We start from the raw sequence: 16,789 nt of genomic DNA on the forward strand, positions 1-16,789 counted from the left end.
AAATAAATTTCTAAGATTAAGTACATTATAAATTAAAAGCAGATTTTTAATCATTCATATACAACTCTGAGTCCCTGTGAGGATTAGCAAGTTACTTTCAAGCCATAAAGGTCAGAATTCAGAAGCCACTTAATATAAGTAAATAACTTCTAAAAAGTCCGTTTTTACTAGGACATGAAAGAAATAACTTACTTAAAGTCAGCTTCCCGTTGAGCTAAATATTGAGTAAACTCCTGTGTAACTTCATCACGAATTTTAAATTCCAACGTTAACTTTTCTTTTCTTTCATCTATCAGTTTTTTTTTCAAGTCTTCTATTAAATCCAACAGTTTCTAAAACAAAAATATCAAAATCCTAAGAACAAATATATCCCAAACGAAATACTACAGTCTGAGCATTCAAAAATAACTCTTCATTTAGTCGACTATAATTATGCATCCTATTTTAATAGTGATAATATTCTCACGGAAAATTATGTATTTGCAGAAATTCATTAATCTGAAATATCAGGTGGACCTTTCCACATTTTAAAAATACACTTACAGTAACTCAAATGTATTACTGTACGGCTACACTAAGAAAGAAAAAAAAGAAAAAAATCTGAAAATCTATTATCTACCAGGAACTACTCTGGAGAGTTCATATTTGATGCCTTTCAATCCACACAACCTTCTGTGAACTTGGTAGCAGCATCCATACCTCATAGGTGAAAAAAGTAAAGATTGGGTCTGTGGAAAGTGCTAAAGGTTGGATTTTAAATCAGTCAAGATCTAAAGCCTAAGAGTTACATAGAGTAGTTACTAAGAACCCCCAAACACTTTCCAAAAATGGAAAAAAGAGATGTTACATAAACTTATCTTATTTGGCTTTTATAACTATCCAAATGTGAGCAACAACTCCAAGACCTTGGAGAAAGCATACATAATCACGTAATATGGACAATGAATAAATAAAGCAATTAACACTTGACATGGCCAATATAGATGTATAATAAAATAAATTATAGCATCAGATAATAGCCTTATATTCCTTAGGGTTTCTATTTAAAGTTTCTCAATAATAAATTAACTAATAAACTCTCTCAAAGCTACAGATCTTGCAATGTCTCAATTTTATATCTGAAAATATTTTCTATAGATATCCTGACTTTGAAATTCTCCTAAGAACCTATACTGAGGAAATACTTATAAAACAGGACCCAGCGTTTTGGCTGTGAAAATGATTATCAGAGTATTGTTTTGTGGTAGCAGTTATATTTAACTAAGGAAAAGTGAAACCTAATTCAAAAGTCAAACATAAAAGATTAGTTCAATTATGGTACAATCACACAGTAACCTACTGTAATGAACAATGATGACATAGTAATAATTCATACTTTGCACAATTTACTTTTAAGTAAAGAAAATCAGGATACAAAAGAGTAATGTACAGTAAAAATCCATTAACGTGAGTGGTATGTAGGGATCTTTATATTTGTTTCCCTCTTTCTCTTTTTCCAGACTTTACCATGATTAAATAATACTTTTATAATTTCAAACAATCACATTTTCCCACTGTTTAAAACAATAAGCTGTAACGAGACCTGAGCTGAGATCAAGAGTCAGAAGCTTAACTGACTGAGCCACTCAGGCACCCCTATGTTTATAGCAGCAATGTCCACAATAGCCAAACTATGAAAAGAGTCCAGATGTCCATCAATAGATGAATGGATAAAGAAGATGTGGAATGAATATATATATATGTATATGTATATATATATATACACATATACATATATATACACACACACACACAAGGGAATAGTACTCAGCCATCAAAAAAAATGAAATCTTGCCATCTACAACAACATGGATGGCATTAGAGGGTATTATGCTAAGCGAAATAAGACAGAGAAAGACAATCACATGATCTCACTCATATGTGGAATTTAAGAAACAAAACAGAGGATCATAGGAGAAGGGAGGGAAAAATAAAACAAGACAAAATCAGAAGAGACAAACCATGAGACTGTTCATCATAGGAAACAAACTGAGGGTTGCTGGAGGGGAGAGGGGTGGGGAGATTGGGTAATTGAGTGATGGACATTAAGGAGGGCACGTGATGTAATGAACACTGGGTATTATAGAAGACGAATGAATCACTGAACTCTACCTCTGAAACTAATAATAATACACTGTATATTAATTGAATTTAAATTTAAAAAAATAAAATGGAACAATAAACTGTAATGTTTAAGAAGAAATGTGGGAGACCTAGAGAAATCTACATGAATGTAGGAATAGCTTGGGAAATTGGTTTATTTAAATAATTCTCAACAATTCATTTTTTATCATTGTTAGGATATGACAGTTTTTGCTAAAAAAACTCTGGTCTTTCTAGCTAAATGAACCATAAGTATTAATATGCTAATATCAATGTATCTCACAATGATTTTTAATGCCAGTTAAAATGCTAATAATATAAAGCAAGCAGTCTAATCAGTTTCATTTTTAAAAGTTAAATATTAGAATACACTTTGATGAAATGTTTATTTTATCAATGTTATAGGAAGATATGCACTTACACTATGTAGTCAATTATAAACTATAGCGTTATTTTTCTCTGGTAAATTCAGGAATTTTACTAACATTTCAACTTTAATCAACATTATACATAAACTTCAGCTTTGAGAAGATCAGTACAAACTAAAATAGGTCTACTGATCACTCCTTTTGTCCCTGAGGTAAAGTATTACATTACAGAGGTCCTTGGTAAACAAGATTCCATCACATAGTGACCAGATAAATTGGGACTAGCATCTGAAGCTTTCATTCTCATCTCCAAACAATATAGGTGCAATGATGGCTTTCAGGGACAATGAAGTAAATTATTAAAATGAGAATATTTAACCCAATACATCATCCATCTACGTGGACTTCTACAGTCCAAGGGTACTAGGATGTGAGATTTGTCAACACCATTAAAGCACAACCATGAGCACAAGGTTATCAGTGTTCCTAGGACAATGGTAAGAAGACTCCATATCTATAGATGTAGTTATGGCCAGTTAATGAGGCGAACCAGTAATGTGAACATGAGCTAAATCTCAGGATTAGTACAATGTAAATAAATGTGTGAACTGTATTTGGACAGAGGCTAAAATTACCACTGTTCAATCTTATTTATTTACCATAAATATAAGATGACCAACCAATTCCTGTTTTTGAAGAAAGAATAATTGGTACTGGGTGGCCATTTTGAGTGCTTGTACTCAAGTTTGCAAACTAAGTATGGTGGAGTATGCAAAAATCATTGAGTGAAAGGATACTGCGGAACAAGATATTCACATGGTGTCAAGGTATCATCCCACAGGTAATATACTTTCACAATGAAAGGAGATCTGAAACATAATACCTTAACCAAATGAGCAAAACTTAGCATCACCAAGAATGGCGAAATCAGACATGTGTCTCCAGATAGGATGCAACAGGAAAGTCACAACTTGACCTATATTAATAGTGTAAAACCTGAACCGTGAGGAAAAATTTGAGAAATCCACATACCTGGGGGTATTCTGCAAGACAACTACCCTCAACTTCTCAAAAATATCTTTGTTAGATAACAAATAACTAAAGAAACATAAGAAACCTGACAATCAAAAGCAATTTTTTAACTTTGGTTGTAGATGAAAAACAAATGGCCATAAAGGATATACTGGGATCACTGAAGAAATCTTAATATGGATAGTAGAACAGATTATATTATTCTATCAATGTTAAATTCCTTAGGTGTGAAAATGGTCTTATGATCATCAGAATATGTCTACAGTATTAGGAAACATGCTGAAGTAGTTAATTGTAAGGTATCATTCATTATGTAGACACCTTGTTTTCAAATGGTACAAGCAAAAAAAAAAAAATGTATTCACATACGCATAGAGAATTAAACATGGAACAAAGTTAACTGACAAACTCAATGGGTTTTCATTGTACTAGTCTTTCCGTGGGTTTAAAATTTTTCAAAATATAGGGCGCCTGGCTGGCTCAGTTAGTACAGCGTGCAACTCTTGATCTCAGAGTTGTGAGTCCAAGCCCCATGTTAGCCAGAGATTATTTAAAAATAAAATCTTTAAAAAAATTTTTTTTTCAAAATATGAAGTTGAGATATATAAAAAATTAAGCATTTTGTTGAAAAAAATTGGAAGACAGGGAGCCTTAAGTATTGTTAACCCTAACTTCACAATAATAATAAGCCAAGCTTAGAAGTATGAGTTCTTAATACATACTCTCTTCTCCTCGTAGCTAATGAAAGCCTTATCTTCCTCCAATGTTTTATCTAGATCTTCATCTGTAGGTTCAGTTTCCACACTTTGGTTTTCTACACCTTTTTCTAGATCCTCTATTAGATCTTCATCTTCCACCACGTCTTCTAGACCACTTTCCCATGAAATTGTGGATCTTTTTACATTTAATATTTTATTAACTGAATTATTAACATCTAATAATACATCTTGAGAAGACTTGACAGGTCCAAATGATTTCTCTTGAGAAGAATTTAAAGTGTCTGGAACATAAACCTGTTAAAATATCCAATGTGACTTTTAAAACAGAAAAGGAAAAACTGTCAACTAAAAAATAATTTCATAAATTTAAGTCAAATGGCAATCTAGTGCTTAAGAAAGACCTGTGCAAACTAACATACAAGAAGGATTCCTAGCAGAGGGCTTCCTGATTAGATACTAAGTGAAGCAGGCGGGTGGCAGAGCAGACAATTCATTACAAGAATCTCGTAATTTGGGGGACGCCTGGGTGGCTCAGTTGGTTGAGCATCCAACTCCTGGTTTCAGCTCAGGTCATGATCTCAGGGTTGTGGGATAGAGCCCCATTGTTAGGCTCCACACTCAGCCTGAAGTCTGCTTGCGTTTCTCTCTCTCTGCTCCTCCCCCTCCCATGCTTGCTTTCTTTCTCTCTCTCTCATTCTCTAAAATAAATAAATCTTAAAGAAAATAATAATACCAGGGGGAGCCTTCAATCTTGTCACATGTCCTCTTACTTGGTCAAACATTTACATTTTTAATTTTCAATTATTTCCTAGGTTTACAGTTTTAAGTGCAAAATGTATTAGCTGAGAAAAAATGGTTTATATTCTAATAAGAGACTTAATAAGAGACTTAATAAATTCTGCAGAAATTTGAGTATATTTACTTTTTGTGCAATGGCTGAGAATTTCAACACATTAAGTGTTTCATCATACGCAAAGTAACATTGGCTGATGTTGACAATCATGCATATTTTCCCTTTACCATTAAAAAAACTTTGAAAATAGTGGGTCAATTTACTTTCCCGGAAAGGCACGTGCTGTTGAAACCTATGGAAAAAATTTTCAAAAAACTCTAAGTTAAAACAAATCTCATGAAATCAGAACACTAATAAATTTTACAAAGAAATAATTAATCTAGCTATCATGGACTTCTAGATTGGTGATTAGCCTATAAAAGTCATTTTCTGTTTATTTATACTATTTTCTTTAAATACTGCTAATAATAATACTAACGCTAACAGTAACTCGCTAGAGAAAAATGTTAAGAAAATTGAAGTGGGTTGTATTTTCTAGTGTAAAGCAATTTTACAACATATGCCATGAAACACCTTTACTAAAAATGATAAAGGCTAATTATAATTTATTCAGCCTAAAATGCTAATTAATACAGAAATCTATCACGTCTAGAAGACCACAATGATTAGTTGTTTGAATAGAATGGTTGTAGATAATAAGCCAGGATCATGAAAAGCTTATTACAAGTGTCTGCTGACATACACTTGCTATGGAAAATATTGTGTTTACTTGAGTCACTGGCATCGACTGACATTGTTTTTATTTCGATTTTTTTTAATCCAAGAACTCTAAGTATTTCTATCATACTTCATATATAGTCATTATATAAAAGCCGGTTAAAAACAAAAAAGAACTTCCTAAAATTAGAGTTCAAAGTTTAAATATTAACACTTAACATACCCATAGCACTTCCAGCAACACTTACTTTGATTTTTCACTGTTTTTTAAAACATTGATACACTTCCCCAGAGTCAATAAAGAAGTGTTGATATTCCCAGTCTCTCTTAACCTTTCCCCTTCATTCTGTGTCTTCATGCTTCTTTCTGAACCAGCAAGATCACATAAACACAATCTGAATTAACCAAAACAAACAAACAAACAAAAAACTATAAAAAGTTCTTCAAAACAAAACAATTCAAAATAATTACAATTTGTTTTTTAAGTGAGAGAGAGAGTGAGCATTAGTGGGGGGTGAGGGGCAGAGGGAGAGGGAGAGAGAGAATCTTGAATGGGCTCCATGCATGGAGCCTGACAGGGGACTCAATCTCACAATCTTAAGGTCAGGACCTGAGCCGAAATCAAGAGTCAGATGCTTAACCAATTGAGCCACCCAGAGCACCCCGAATAATTACAATTTAAAGAATGTTCAACTTACTCACTGACTCGCATTACACGAGGCATTTCAGAATCTTCAATCTGTAATATTCTAATAGTGAATATGCTGTGACTAAAAGAAATTTAGAAAAATCAAATGTTATCTTTCCTTTTTATTCAAAATAGGCAAAGCAAGCATCTAAATCAACACCTATTTATATCTTATACTAGCCGTACCTCCAGCACTGCACTTTCCAACTAGTTGCCAGAAACTTCAATCCAGTGTTCCACTGTCACCTACATACCTAACTCCCTAAAACCAAATATCTTATCTTTCATTTTGCCCCAAATTCTTTGAGCCCTCTCCTTCCCTTAACAAACTTCTATTAGAGAGATCATTTAAAATAAAATATCAATTTACTTGCAAAGATCTTACTATTAGTTAAAATGCTATATATACTGCTAATTCTCTTTTAATATACTCCTAAAGTAAAGCATACGTTAGGCCCAAATACAGGCTTATCTGGATCATATACTATTTTCACGCCATACTGAGTATGGGGGATAGGGCTCTTTCCCCCTTAAGAGACAACCTATTCTAAATATTTCACTGCTTAAACTTATTTCCTTTTGTCTCTCATGCCTCAATTCCTTCCTTCAAAAACATCATTCCTTAACCCCTTGAGAAGCATATTAAAACTCTTAAATATTGAGCTTATTCACATAAAGAATAAAAATACTTAAAAGACTTCATGCAAATTAGTAAATTTTGTTAGAACAATAAATAGTCCTGATAATCTTATGTGTTTAGTGGTCTTAACAAAATATTTTTTATGCCCATGAATTCATTTAACACATCAGAGAACCTACTGCCCATTTTAATCTTAAATTAGTTGTATTTACAATAGCACAGAACACCCTGGGTGCTCAGAGCTCACACGGCAGGGTTTACTCTTTACCTTCTACTAGAAGCATTGTTCAGCTTTGTGAAGGCAACACTCTGGTGCTTTATTCCTAGTTTTAAAAGTCTATATGCTTCTTTGGAATCAGATACTTGAATCCATTGTAGATCTTTAAAAAAGTAAAGAGGACACATATCACTTTATAAAAACAGCATTTGTTATACAATGTAATCTCTTTAGAGATTTGTAACCTCTATTCCCAAAGACATATAATGAAATCTTTTAATAACACCCTCTAGGTGGAATCCACTCAGGTATTCTATATTCCACTAGAAAAGAGATACACAAGAGGAAAAAAGACAAAGACAAATCATACTATGGATTAAACCTACAAAATTACCTAGATGTGAGACACTGCAGATTGTAATTCATTAGTGAATCATGAAGTCAAATTTAGTCATAACCAGCATTTTATAAAAATGAAGTAGAATACAGAAAAATATCAAAGTGTATTCCTTGTACTAAGGGTAAGTATAAGTAATGAAACTTCTGAGTTGTAAATATGTATGCATATTTATACATATGCGAGTACTAGATCATGACATTATTAATGTATGTATGTACTTCCTACTTTGAGTGGTGGTTTTAAAAAGTTGGAAAAACACCACTGTGGAAGAAGAGATACATTTTCATAGCTTCATAGCCACTACAAAGCAGCAGAATAACGTGAATACCAACACACATAGCTTTTCCCACCTCCCAAAATTCCATCAGTGATATTCAAGCAAAACAATATCAACACTTACCTCTTTACACTCAGGTTTAATTAACATACTAAAACATACCTCCAAAGCACAAACTTCTCTTACTATGTTGATGTAAATAATTAATATAAAAATTTTCAATCTCCAGTTTGCTCTAAAGAAGCCTAGAAAGAAACTTCAGAGCAGTAAGATAAAAAGCACTCATTACTATACCTTTTATAAAAGAATAGCCCTTTACATCCTGCGAAAGGCGTAGCATCTTTCTCTTTTGGAACTTAGATAATACGGGAACAAACAAGTCATAAATGCATTCATTGTAAATCTCAAAGAAAGAAACCCACACAGAAAATTTTATATTATTATCCATATTCAAGCTAGCTTGTTCACAGTCTTTCATGGATTCTTCAAACTCTGGGATATTCAAAGAGTTGGTTAAACTTCCTACAAAAAATAAAAAAGGATAATCACAAAATTAAGAAACTAGCTAAAAATGAGACAAGACAGATCAAGACCTCGGACTTGAAAAACAAGTATCCTTAATCTTTTAACCAGCAATGTTAAACATTTTTTGGACCAAAGCAGATGTTAAAAAAAAAAAACAAAACTGTATTAATCAAAGCTTGGCTTCTTTTTATCTTTCTTTTCTTTTTGAAAGAATGTCAATGAATCAAATTGAAGTTACACGTAAAGGACAAAGAAAAAATAGTAACTCTCTTGAATTCACATGAAAGTTACAAGTGAAAGGGATTCTTTGTGATATTAAATCCAAATAAAACTTTACAGTGACTGTTATTTCATATAGTATGTACCATTTTCCAAGAATTACTGTCATTTAAAAAATCAAATCACTAGGAGTGATTCAAAAATTAAAAGCTATTCAAATGTATTTCATATAATCAACATTTGAAAAGTGAGAAAGGAAACCTTACCATAAAGAGTATCATAACTATCATTCTGCAACACAACCTAAAAAGGAACAATTTTTTAAGTTAAAAACTATTTTTAGTTAAGGTTAAATAACCAGTACATTGATTATCTATCCAAATAAGTCACCAACCAAACCACAACCTGTCATCTACACAATTCAATGACCTCTATTAATTCTTTCCCCCAGTTAAATAATACAGTCTCATAATAAGAAATCTGGGAAACCACAGAAGAGTATTAAAAAGAATATCGTCACATATGATCCCTGCCACTCACAGGCAATTACTAGTGATATTTCAATATACTCCTTTCTATTCTATTCCCCACATTTACTACATTGAGAGCTTTTACTTTTACTTGCTATAATTAAAATTTATTTGTAAACAAATAATGGTGGCTATGTAACTGAATAGATGTAAAATAATTATTCCCCTACTACTGAACATTTAGATTATTTACAAAGTTTTGTAAGTAAAAATAATACTAAGATAAATATCTTCATTTATAATTTTTTTTTCTGCATTCTAATTAGTTCCTTAGGATATATCCCTAAATATGAATTAGTGGATGAAAAGATATGACAAATTTTTAAGTTCTCACTCACAGTATTGCCAAACTGTTTTCTAAAAACACATCTTACACTCAACGTATGAAAGCATGATTTCATTTTTTAAATATTTTAGTAACTTCATAAGCAATATGATGTTTCAACTGGATAACTGTAAGGGAAATTTTTTTCATTATTAATGACTTCAATTTCCTCTAAGAATTTTCTGTGCAATTACCTACCAATTTCCATAATTTTTATTTATACTCACTATTTTACTTTCAGAGATCATAATCATGGACGCTGAATTGTGAACTCCACTGAGCAAAAATATTTTATCACCTTGAAACCCTGATTTCTAAATGTCTTAAAAAAGAAAAACTCTATCAATATTTTGCAGCTATCTATAAAAACTGTAAATAGTTTTAACAATCTTAAATAGGATAGTCTGAAAACATAACATAAAATCCACAAGAAACAGGAAGAATAGACAAATATATCTTTACAAAAAACTTTCTGTGAAAAACTAATAGAAGAAAGAAAAGAAGCCAATATAACCTAAAAGATAAATGTTATCAGAAATTTTCACTTTTTATTTCTCACATTTCCTTGTTTAGATTTTGTGTATACAAATTAACAATTAAAAAGATTTTTTTAATCATCACATATAGTACTGTTTCTACAACCACCAAAAAAAATTTCAGAACCATTTACATTTGTATTGTTTAAACATTTCTGCTACTTGTACAATGTAAAGCAAGAAGAGAGGTCTTCAAACAAGTTTATACTTTTCTCAAAAAGAAAAGACAACCAGCACCACCACCACTACCACAAAATATTCAAATATAGGCTGAAACAAAGTAAAGAGCTAATAAAAGGTCATGATGTATATATTTTTCACATACTAGACCACTTCCATACCTCTTTAATTTGCCGAAGCAATGCACTTTTGCTAGCAACCTCTTCTTTCTCTTGGTGTGGTGATAACCGTAAATATTCTCTAGATCTATGTGGTTTAAGGTTCATCTTTGAATACAGTCTTTCCTGAAGACTATCAAATAATACATTCAAAGTTCGCGGCACAATACCAATATTTTCTTCTGTGCCTGTGAAAAGAATTTTTGTTTTATACTCTCTTAGAGTATTAGCAAAGTGGAAACATTCCTGGATTACCAAGGCTCTTTTTATACCACTAACAGGCAAGAATAAATAGCTAAGACAAAAGCGAGAGAAGTTGAAGGATTACTCAGTTTTCCATCACTTTGCTCTTCATTGTATAACGGACATTTTATCAACTAATATACTGATGCAAAACCTGAAATTTTACATTCACATCAGGCCATAACATCTTAAATCACCCATATCACAAAGTATAAAAGGTAAACAAAATGCTTCCCTGGTTATCCATGCTTAATTCACTACGTCACATAAATCCTTCTTCTGAATTGTTATCATCTACTTCTCTATCATACGTGTAAAGCAATTTCACAAATGAATTAAATCAACCTGAATCAAAAGCCATCGGCAATACATATTCAATATGCTATTACTATTAAAAATGGAGCAAATGTACCAGGTAATGGAAATATAACTACATGCAAGTATTATGAGAATGAGTGACTATTAGTACTTTTTTCCTTTCCAGCAAAAATAATACAGTTTACCTTGAAATGTATATGTTTTTCCTGAATTGGTTAGTCCGTAAGTAAAAATCAGCCGACTTTGTCCTTTCAAGAGGTCTTTTACCGGCTGCATAATGCAACCCAGGAAGAATTCCTTCTGTGTAGTTTCTGGGCCAAAAACCTAATAAGCATTTTTTAAAACAAGTCTTTTTAGAAAATTCAAGTAAATTTTTACAATCAGTTCTACCCCATAACTCATGTTTTAAAATTTTATTTTTTTAAGTTTATTTATTTAAGTAATCTCTAGAGCCAACATGGGGCTCAAACTCATGACCCCAAGATCAAGAGTTGTGTGCTCCCCCGAATGAGCCAACCAGGCACCCCTCGTGTTTCAAAAATTTAAAAGATTTCTTTTACAAGATTCATATACTTACATAGGTGCTATATCCCCAACTCTCATAAATATACATGATAGATTAACTACTGTCAGAAAGTTTTCAAGATAGAAATCTGACCTAGTCCATCAAGTTTTCACCTCAATTTTGAAAAGAACATTTCTTATAACAAAAAAGGTTAAAAAACTATACAGTAATTTATTCACTTCCAATTATATATTTACAAACCTGAAATTTGAGTCCTACTCTTGAGAAAAAAATACCAGTGCCTAACACCTAAGTTCCATAAGCACATGATGTATATAGTTCATTATATACAATTATGCAGCTACTTAGCCTAAGTCAAATTTCTTCTACTTAAAAGAAAAATCTTCAGTTTCACATAAGTACTTACCTTGGAAAAACTGAATTTCTGTGCCATCTGCCCAGAGCTTTTCTCACTTAATCGACCAAGGATGCTTTGAGGATCTTTCAGCAGAATAGTCTGTGAGTCTAGCATAGACACACAGCCCTAGAACACATAAATAATCCCACAATAAATAAATAAAAACAATGGTATTTTGTCCATTTAATGAAAGTAAAATCCAATCAAAGTCACCACAAACCTCAGACTCATGTTCTTTTTCTGACTGTGTAAATGGTCTTATTCGAAGACAAACCTGGAGATAATCTTTGGATTCCAAACTATTTGCCTTAAAAAGAACAAAATAACTGTATTTAAAAAATGCAAAATAGGGCTTTTCAGAAATCACCTTTCTTTAAAGTGGCTATTACATAACTGAGACTATAAAGAACCTCTAAACAAACAGTGATTCTCTCATTTGTAACCATTTTATATGTCTAAAGAGAAGCAAATCTACTTAGAAAAAAACACTACAAAAGACTCAGTTTCCTCTACCGTCTATATTTATACTTGAAGTTTACAATATACCTCTTTTCCATAAAATCCTAATCTTTATAGCTAAATACAAATAACAGGGCTCTCAGTCACTAAAACATAGTACTCTAGAATAAATTCCACGCAATCAGAATAATCTATTAACCCAAATGTTCAATTCCAACTAAAATTTTTTTGCTATACAGCATTCTCTTTACTCCTTCCTTTGGGGAAGAAACAAGTTTAGTTCTTTTTTTTAAGATTATTTATTTATTTATTTGTCAGAGAGACAGAGAGAGAGAGAGAGACCACAAGCAGGGGAAGCAGTAGGCAGAGGGAGAAGCAGGCTCCCCGCTGAGCAAGGAGTCCAATGCGGGATTTGATCCCAGAACCCTGGGATCATGACCGGAGCCAGGCAGATGCTTAACCGACAGCCATCCAAGTGTCCTGAGTTTAGTTCATTTCTTAAAATAATTCTAAAGAAATGTGGTGTTTTTTTTTAAGTAAAAAGGAACCAGTTACTTAAATACAACTTACTAAAAAAAACAAAAAACAAAAAACAAAAAACAACACCCAGGACCTAGAAAATCTGAAGTCTTATATCTATTAAAGAAATTCAACTTATGTTCAAATAACCAAATAATCCCACAAAGAAACTCCAGGCCCTGGTAATTCATTAGTCAATTCTCTCAAACACTTTAGAATATAATCATACAAATCATAGAGAGGACTTTAAGAAAACAAAGAGAATACTTTTCAACTAATTTTGAGTATGACATAACCTTGACACCGCGATCTGACAACGATATCCCCAGAAGAAATTACAGAACAATATCCCTAATTAAGATAGATGCGAAAATTCCCTAACAAAGTATTAGCCAATATATAAAATAGGATAATACAGACTGACCAAAAATGTTTTATCTCAGGAATACAAGGTCAATTTAGCATTCAAAAATCAATTTGGGTAAATAACCACATGAAAGAATAAAGAAATGTTTATCTCTAGGGGCACCTGGGTGGCTCAGTCAGATAAGTGACTGCCTTCAGCTCAGGTCATGATCCCAGAGTCCTGGGATGGAGCCCCAGGTAGGGCTCCCTGCTCAGTGGGGAGTGTACTTGTCCCTCTCCCCGTGCCCCACCTCTGCTCATGCTTTCTCTCTCTAATAAATAAATAAAATCTTAAAAAAAAAAAAGAAATGTTTGTCACTAATAGATGTAGGGAAAAAAAGCATTTGAATGATGACATGAAATTGACATAAGCATTCAACATCCATTCATAATAATTCTCAGCAAAGTCGAATAGACAGGAACTTCCTTCACCTGACAAAGGACATTTACAAAAACCTACAGCTAACATCATACTTCATGGTGAAAGACTGAATCTAGGATGAGTAGCAAGATAAGTAATACAAAGATTTCCACTCTCATCATTTTTATCTAACTCTGTACTAGAGGTTCTAGTAAATGTAATCAGGCAGAAGAGAAGAGAAGAGGAGAAAAGAAGGGCATCCAGACTGGGAAGAAATAAAATTGTCTTCATTCACAGACAACATTAACATCTACATACAAAAATCAAACAGAATCTACAAAAACGTTACTAGAACTATTAGATGAGTTTAGCAATGTAACAGGATATAAGATCAATATGCAAAATCAATTATTATTTTATATACTGGGAAAAAAGTCAGAAATTGATTTTAAAAAGCAATACTATTTGGAATAGCATCAAAAGTCATGAAATACTTAAGGGATAAATCTGACAAAGATGTAAAAGGCCTATGCCCTGGAAACTACAAAACAGTGTTCAGAGAAATTAAAGGAGACTAAAAGAAATTGAGATACACCTTGCTCACTGTTTGGTAAACTCGATATTGTTAAGATGTCAATTCTTCCAAAACTGATCTACAGATTCAATGCAATTGTAATCAAAATCCCAAGAGACTTTTGTTGTGGCAATTGATAAGCTCATTTAAAAATTCACAGAGTTCAGTGATGACCTCTACCTCTGAAACTAATAATACACTATATGTTAATTGAATTTAAATTTTAAAAAAATCAAAATAAGTAAATAAATAAAATTTTAAAAAAATAAAAATAAAAGTGGGGTGCCTGGGTGGCGCAGTCGTTAAGCGTCTGCCTTTGGCTCAGGGCGTGATCCCGGGGTCCTGGGATCGAGCCCCACATCAGGCTACTCCACTAGGAGCCTGCTTCTTCCTCTCCCACTCCCCCTGCTTGTGTTCCCTCTCTCGCTGGCTGTCTCTCTCTGTCAAATAAATAAATAAAATCTTTTAAAAATAATAATAATAATAAATAAATAAATAAAATAAAATAAAAATAAAAGTTAAATAAATAAAACATGAAAACAATATCGAGGCCCAAGCAACCCACAACACATACAGGAAAAACTTTAAAAATAAAAGCTACATTCTCATGCCCAGCATGTTGCTTTCTTTTTCCTAAAATGACAGAATGTCCAGTCCACTTATGGACACCTGACAACCACAGAAGTATATTTCTCACTGGCCTGTTTTGTCTATACCAGCTTCTAAATTGTCAAAATAATTCTGTTGAGAGATTTTCAATAAAAGGGAAGAGAAGGAAGTGGGTTTTAATTTCAGGAAAATTGAACAAATATAAAACTCCTTTCAGTATATCTTGCAAACCTATTTATCATATATAAAGTATATATATTTTAAAGTTTCAAAAAAATTTTTTTAATAAAAATTCACATAGGGGGCACCTTGGTGGCTCAGTTAGTTAAGCGTCCAACTATTGATCTCAACTCAGGTCTTGATCTCAGGGTCCTGAGTTCAAGCCCCGCATTGGGTGCCATGCTGGGCATGGAGCCTACTTTAAACAAAAAAGAAAAATCACACAGAAAGGCAAAGTACCTACAATAGTCAAAACAACTATGAAAAAGAAAGTTGGTGGGCTAACATAACACTACCTGATTTCAACACTACATTGATCAAAACAGTGGGGTACTGGCAGAAAGACAGACAAATAAATGAAACAATATTCAGAAACAAACCCCCACATAGGACATCTGACTTATGATAAGGTGGAAAGGAAATGCAGTACAGAAAGCGTAGCTTTTTCAACAAATCAGGCTAGAACAACTGGACACCTATACTTAAAAAAAATAAGAATTTGGATACACAGCTCACATTGTATATAAAAATTAATTCAAAATGGATCATATCCTAAATATAAAACTAAAACTGTAAAACTTCTAAAAGAACACACAAAAGAAAACCTTTGTGGACTTGACTTACGCAAAAATTTCTTTTCTTTCTTTTTTTTTTTTTTGTAAAGATTTTATCGATTTATTTGACAGAGAGAGAGCACAAGCAGGGGGAGCAGCAGGCAGAGGGAGAGGGAGAAGCAGGCTCCCCGCTGAGCAGCGAGCCCAACATGGGGCTTGATCCCAGGACCCTGGGATCATGACCTGAGGTGAAGGCAGATGCTTAACCGACTGACCCACCCAGGCGCCCCTAGGCAAAGATTTCTTAAATATGACATCAAAAGGACAATCCATAATAGAAAAAAATTGATAAAACTAAAAACTTCTGTTCTTCAAAAAACACTACTAAGGGATAACAGGCAAGCCATAGACGGAAAAAATACTTACGAAGTATGTATCTGATAAGCAGATACATCTGAAAAACATAAAAAACACTTAAAATTAAATAATAATATAAAAACAACCCAATTTTTTAAATGGGCAAAGATTTAAATTGACACTTCACCAAAAATACACTAATGACAAATGATCACATGAAAACATATTCAACATCTTTAGTTATTAAGTTAAATGCAAATACGAATGTGATACCAATACATCTATTAGAATGGCTAAAAATAAAGACTGCCCAGAAAAGCCAATATAAAACTGAAGGAGAAGAACAAATTTGGAGGACTGTCACTACACAACCTCAAGACATACTATAAAGCTACATTAATCAAGACGGCGTGGAATTGGCAAAAGAACAGAAACCATCAATGGAACAGAAATATAGAGCCCAGAAATAGATGCACATGAATATAGTCTACTCATCTTTGATAAAGAAGCAAAGGCAATACAATGGAGCAAAGACAAGTTTTTTCAACAAATGGTGCTGCAACAACTGAACATCCACATGCAAAAAAACTAATCTAGAAAAATTAATTTTATAGCCTTCACAAAAATGAATTCAAAATGGATACAACCCTAAATGTAAAACACAAAACTATTAAAGTCCTAGAAAATCCAAATGACCTTGGATTTGGCGATGACTTTTTAAATTCAACACGAAAGTCATTCTTAGCTTGTGAGCAATACAAAAAGAAGCCATTGCTTACAGA

The 16,789-nt window shown here is 32.7% G+C and overlaps 1 protein-coding gene across 1 annotated transcript in view; it reads right to left on the reverse strand.

Annotated features, from left to right (window-relative positions):
* The window catches only part of KIF20B (kinesin family member 20B), a 64,808-nt gene that overhangs the window by 43,118 nt on the left and 4,901 nt on the right, over positions 1–16,789 (reverse strand). Inside the window, exons 3-14 of the mRNA XM_040624125.1 lie at positions 12,171–12,257; positions 11,960–12,076; positions 11,213–11,351; positions 10,470–10,654; positions 9,004–9,040; positions 8,288–8,515; positions 7,368–7,479; positions 6,470–6,541; positions 6,020–6,166; positions 5,184–5,346; positions 4,265–4,555; positions 193–332 (exon numbers count right to left, since the gene is read on the reverse strand). Of these exons, the coding sequence (XP_040480059.1) occupies positions 193–332; positions 4,265–4,555; positions 5,184–5,346; positions 6,020–6,166; positions 6,470–6,541; positions 7,368–7,479; positions 8,288–8,515; positions 9,004–9,040; positions 10,470–10,654; positions 11,213–11,351; positions 11,960–12,076; positions 12,171–12,257 (1,718 nt within the window). The remainder of the gene's footprint in view (positions 1–192; positions 333–4,264; positions 4,556–5,183; positions 5,347–6,019; positions 6,167–6,469; positions 6,542–7,367; positions 7,480–8,287; positions 8,516–9,003; positions 9,041–10,469; positions 10,655–11,212; positions 11,352–11,959; positions 12,077–12,170; positions 12,258–16,789) is intronic.

Source organism: Ursus maritimus, unplaced genomic scaffold (genome assembly GCF_017311325.1).
Source record: "Ursus maritimus isolate PB19 unplaced genomic scaffold, ASM1731132v1 scaffold_7, whole genome shotgun sequence".
In the NCBI taxonomy this organism is placed as follows: Eukaryota; Metazoa; Chordata; class Mammalia; order Carnivora; family Ursidae; genus Ursus; species Ursus maritimus.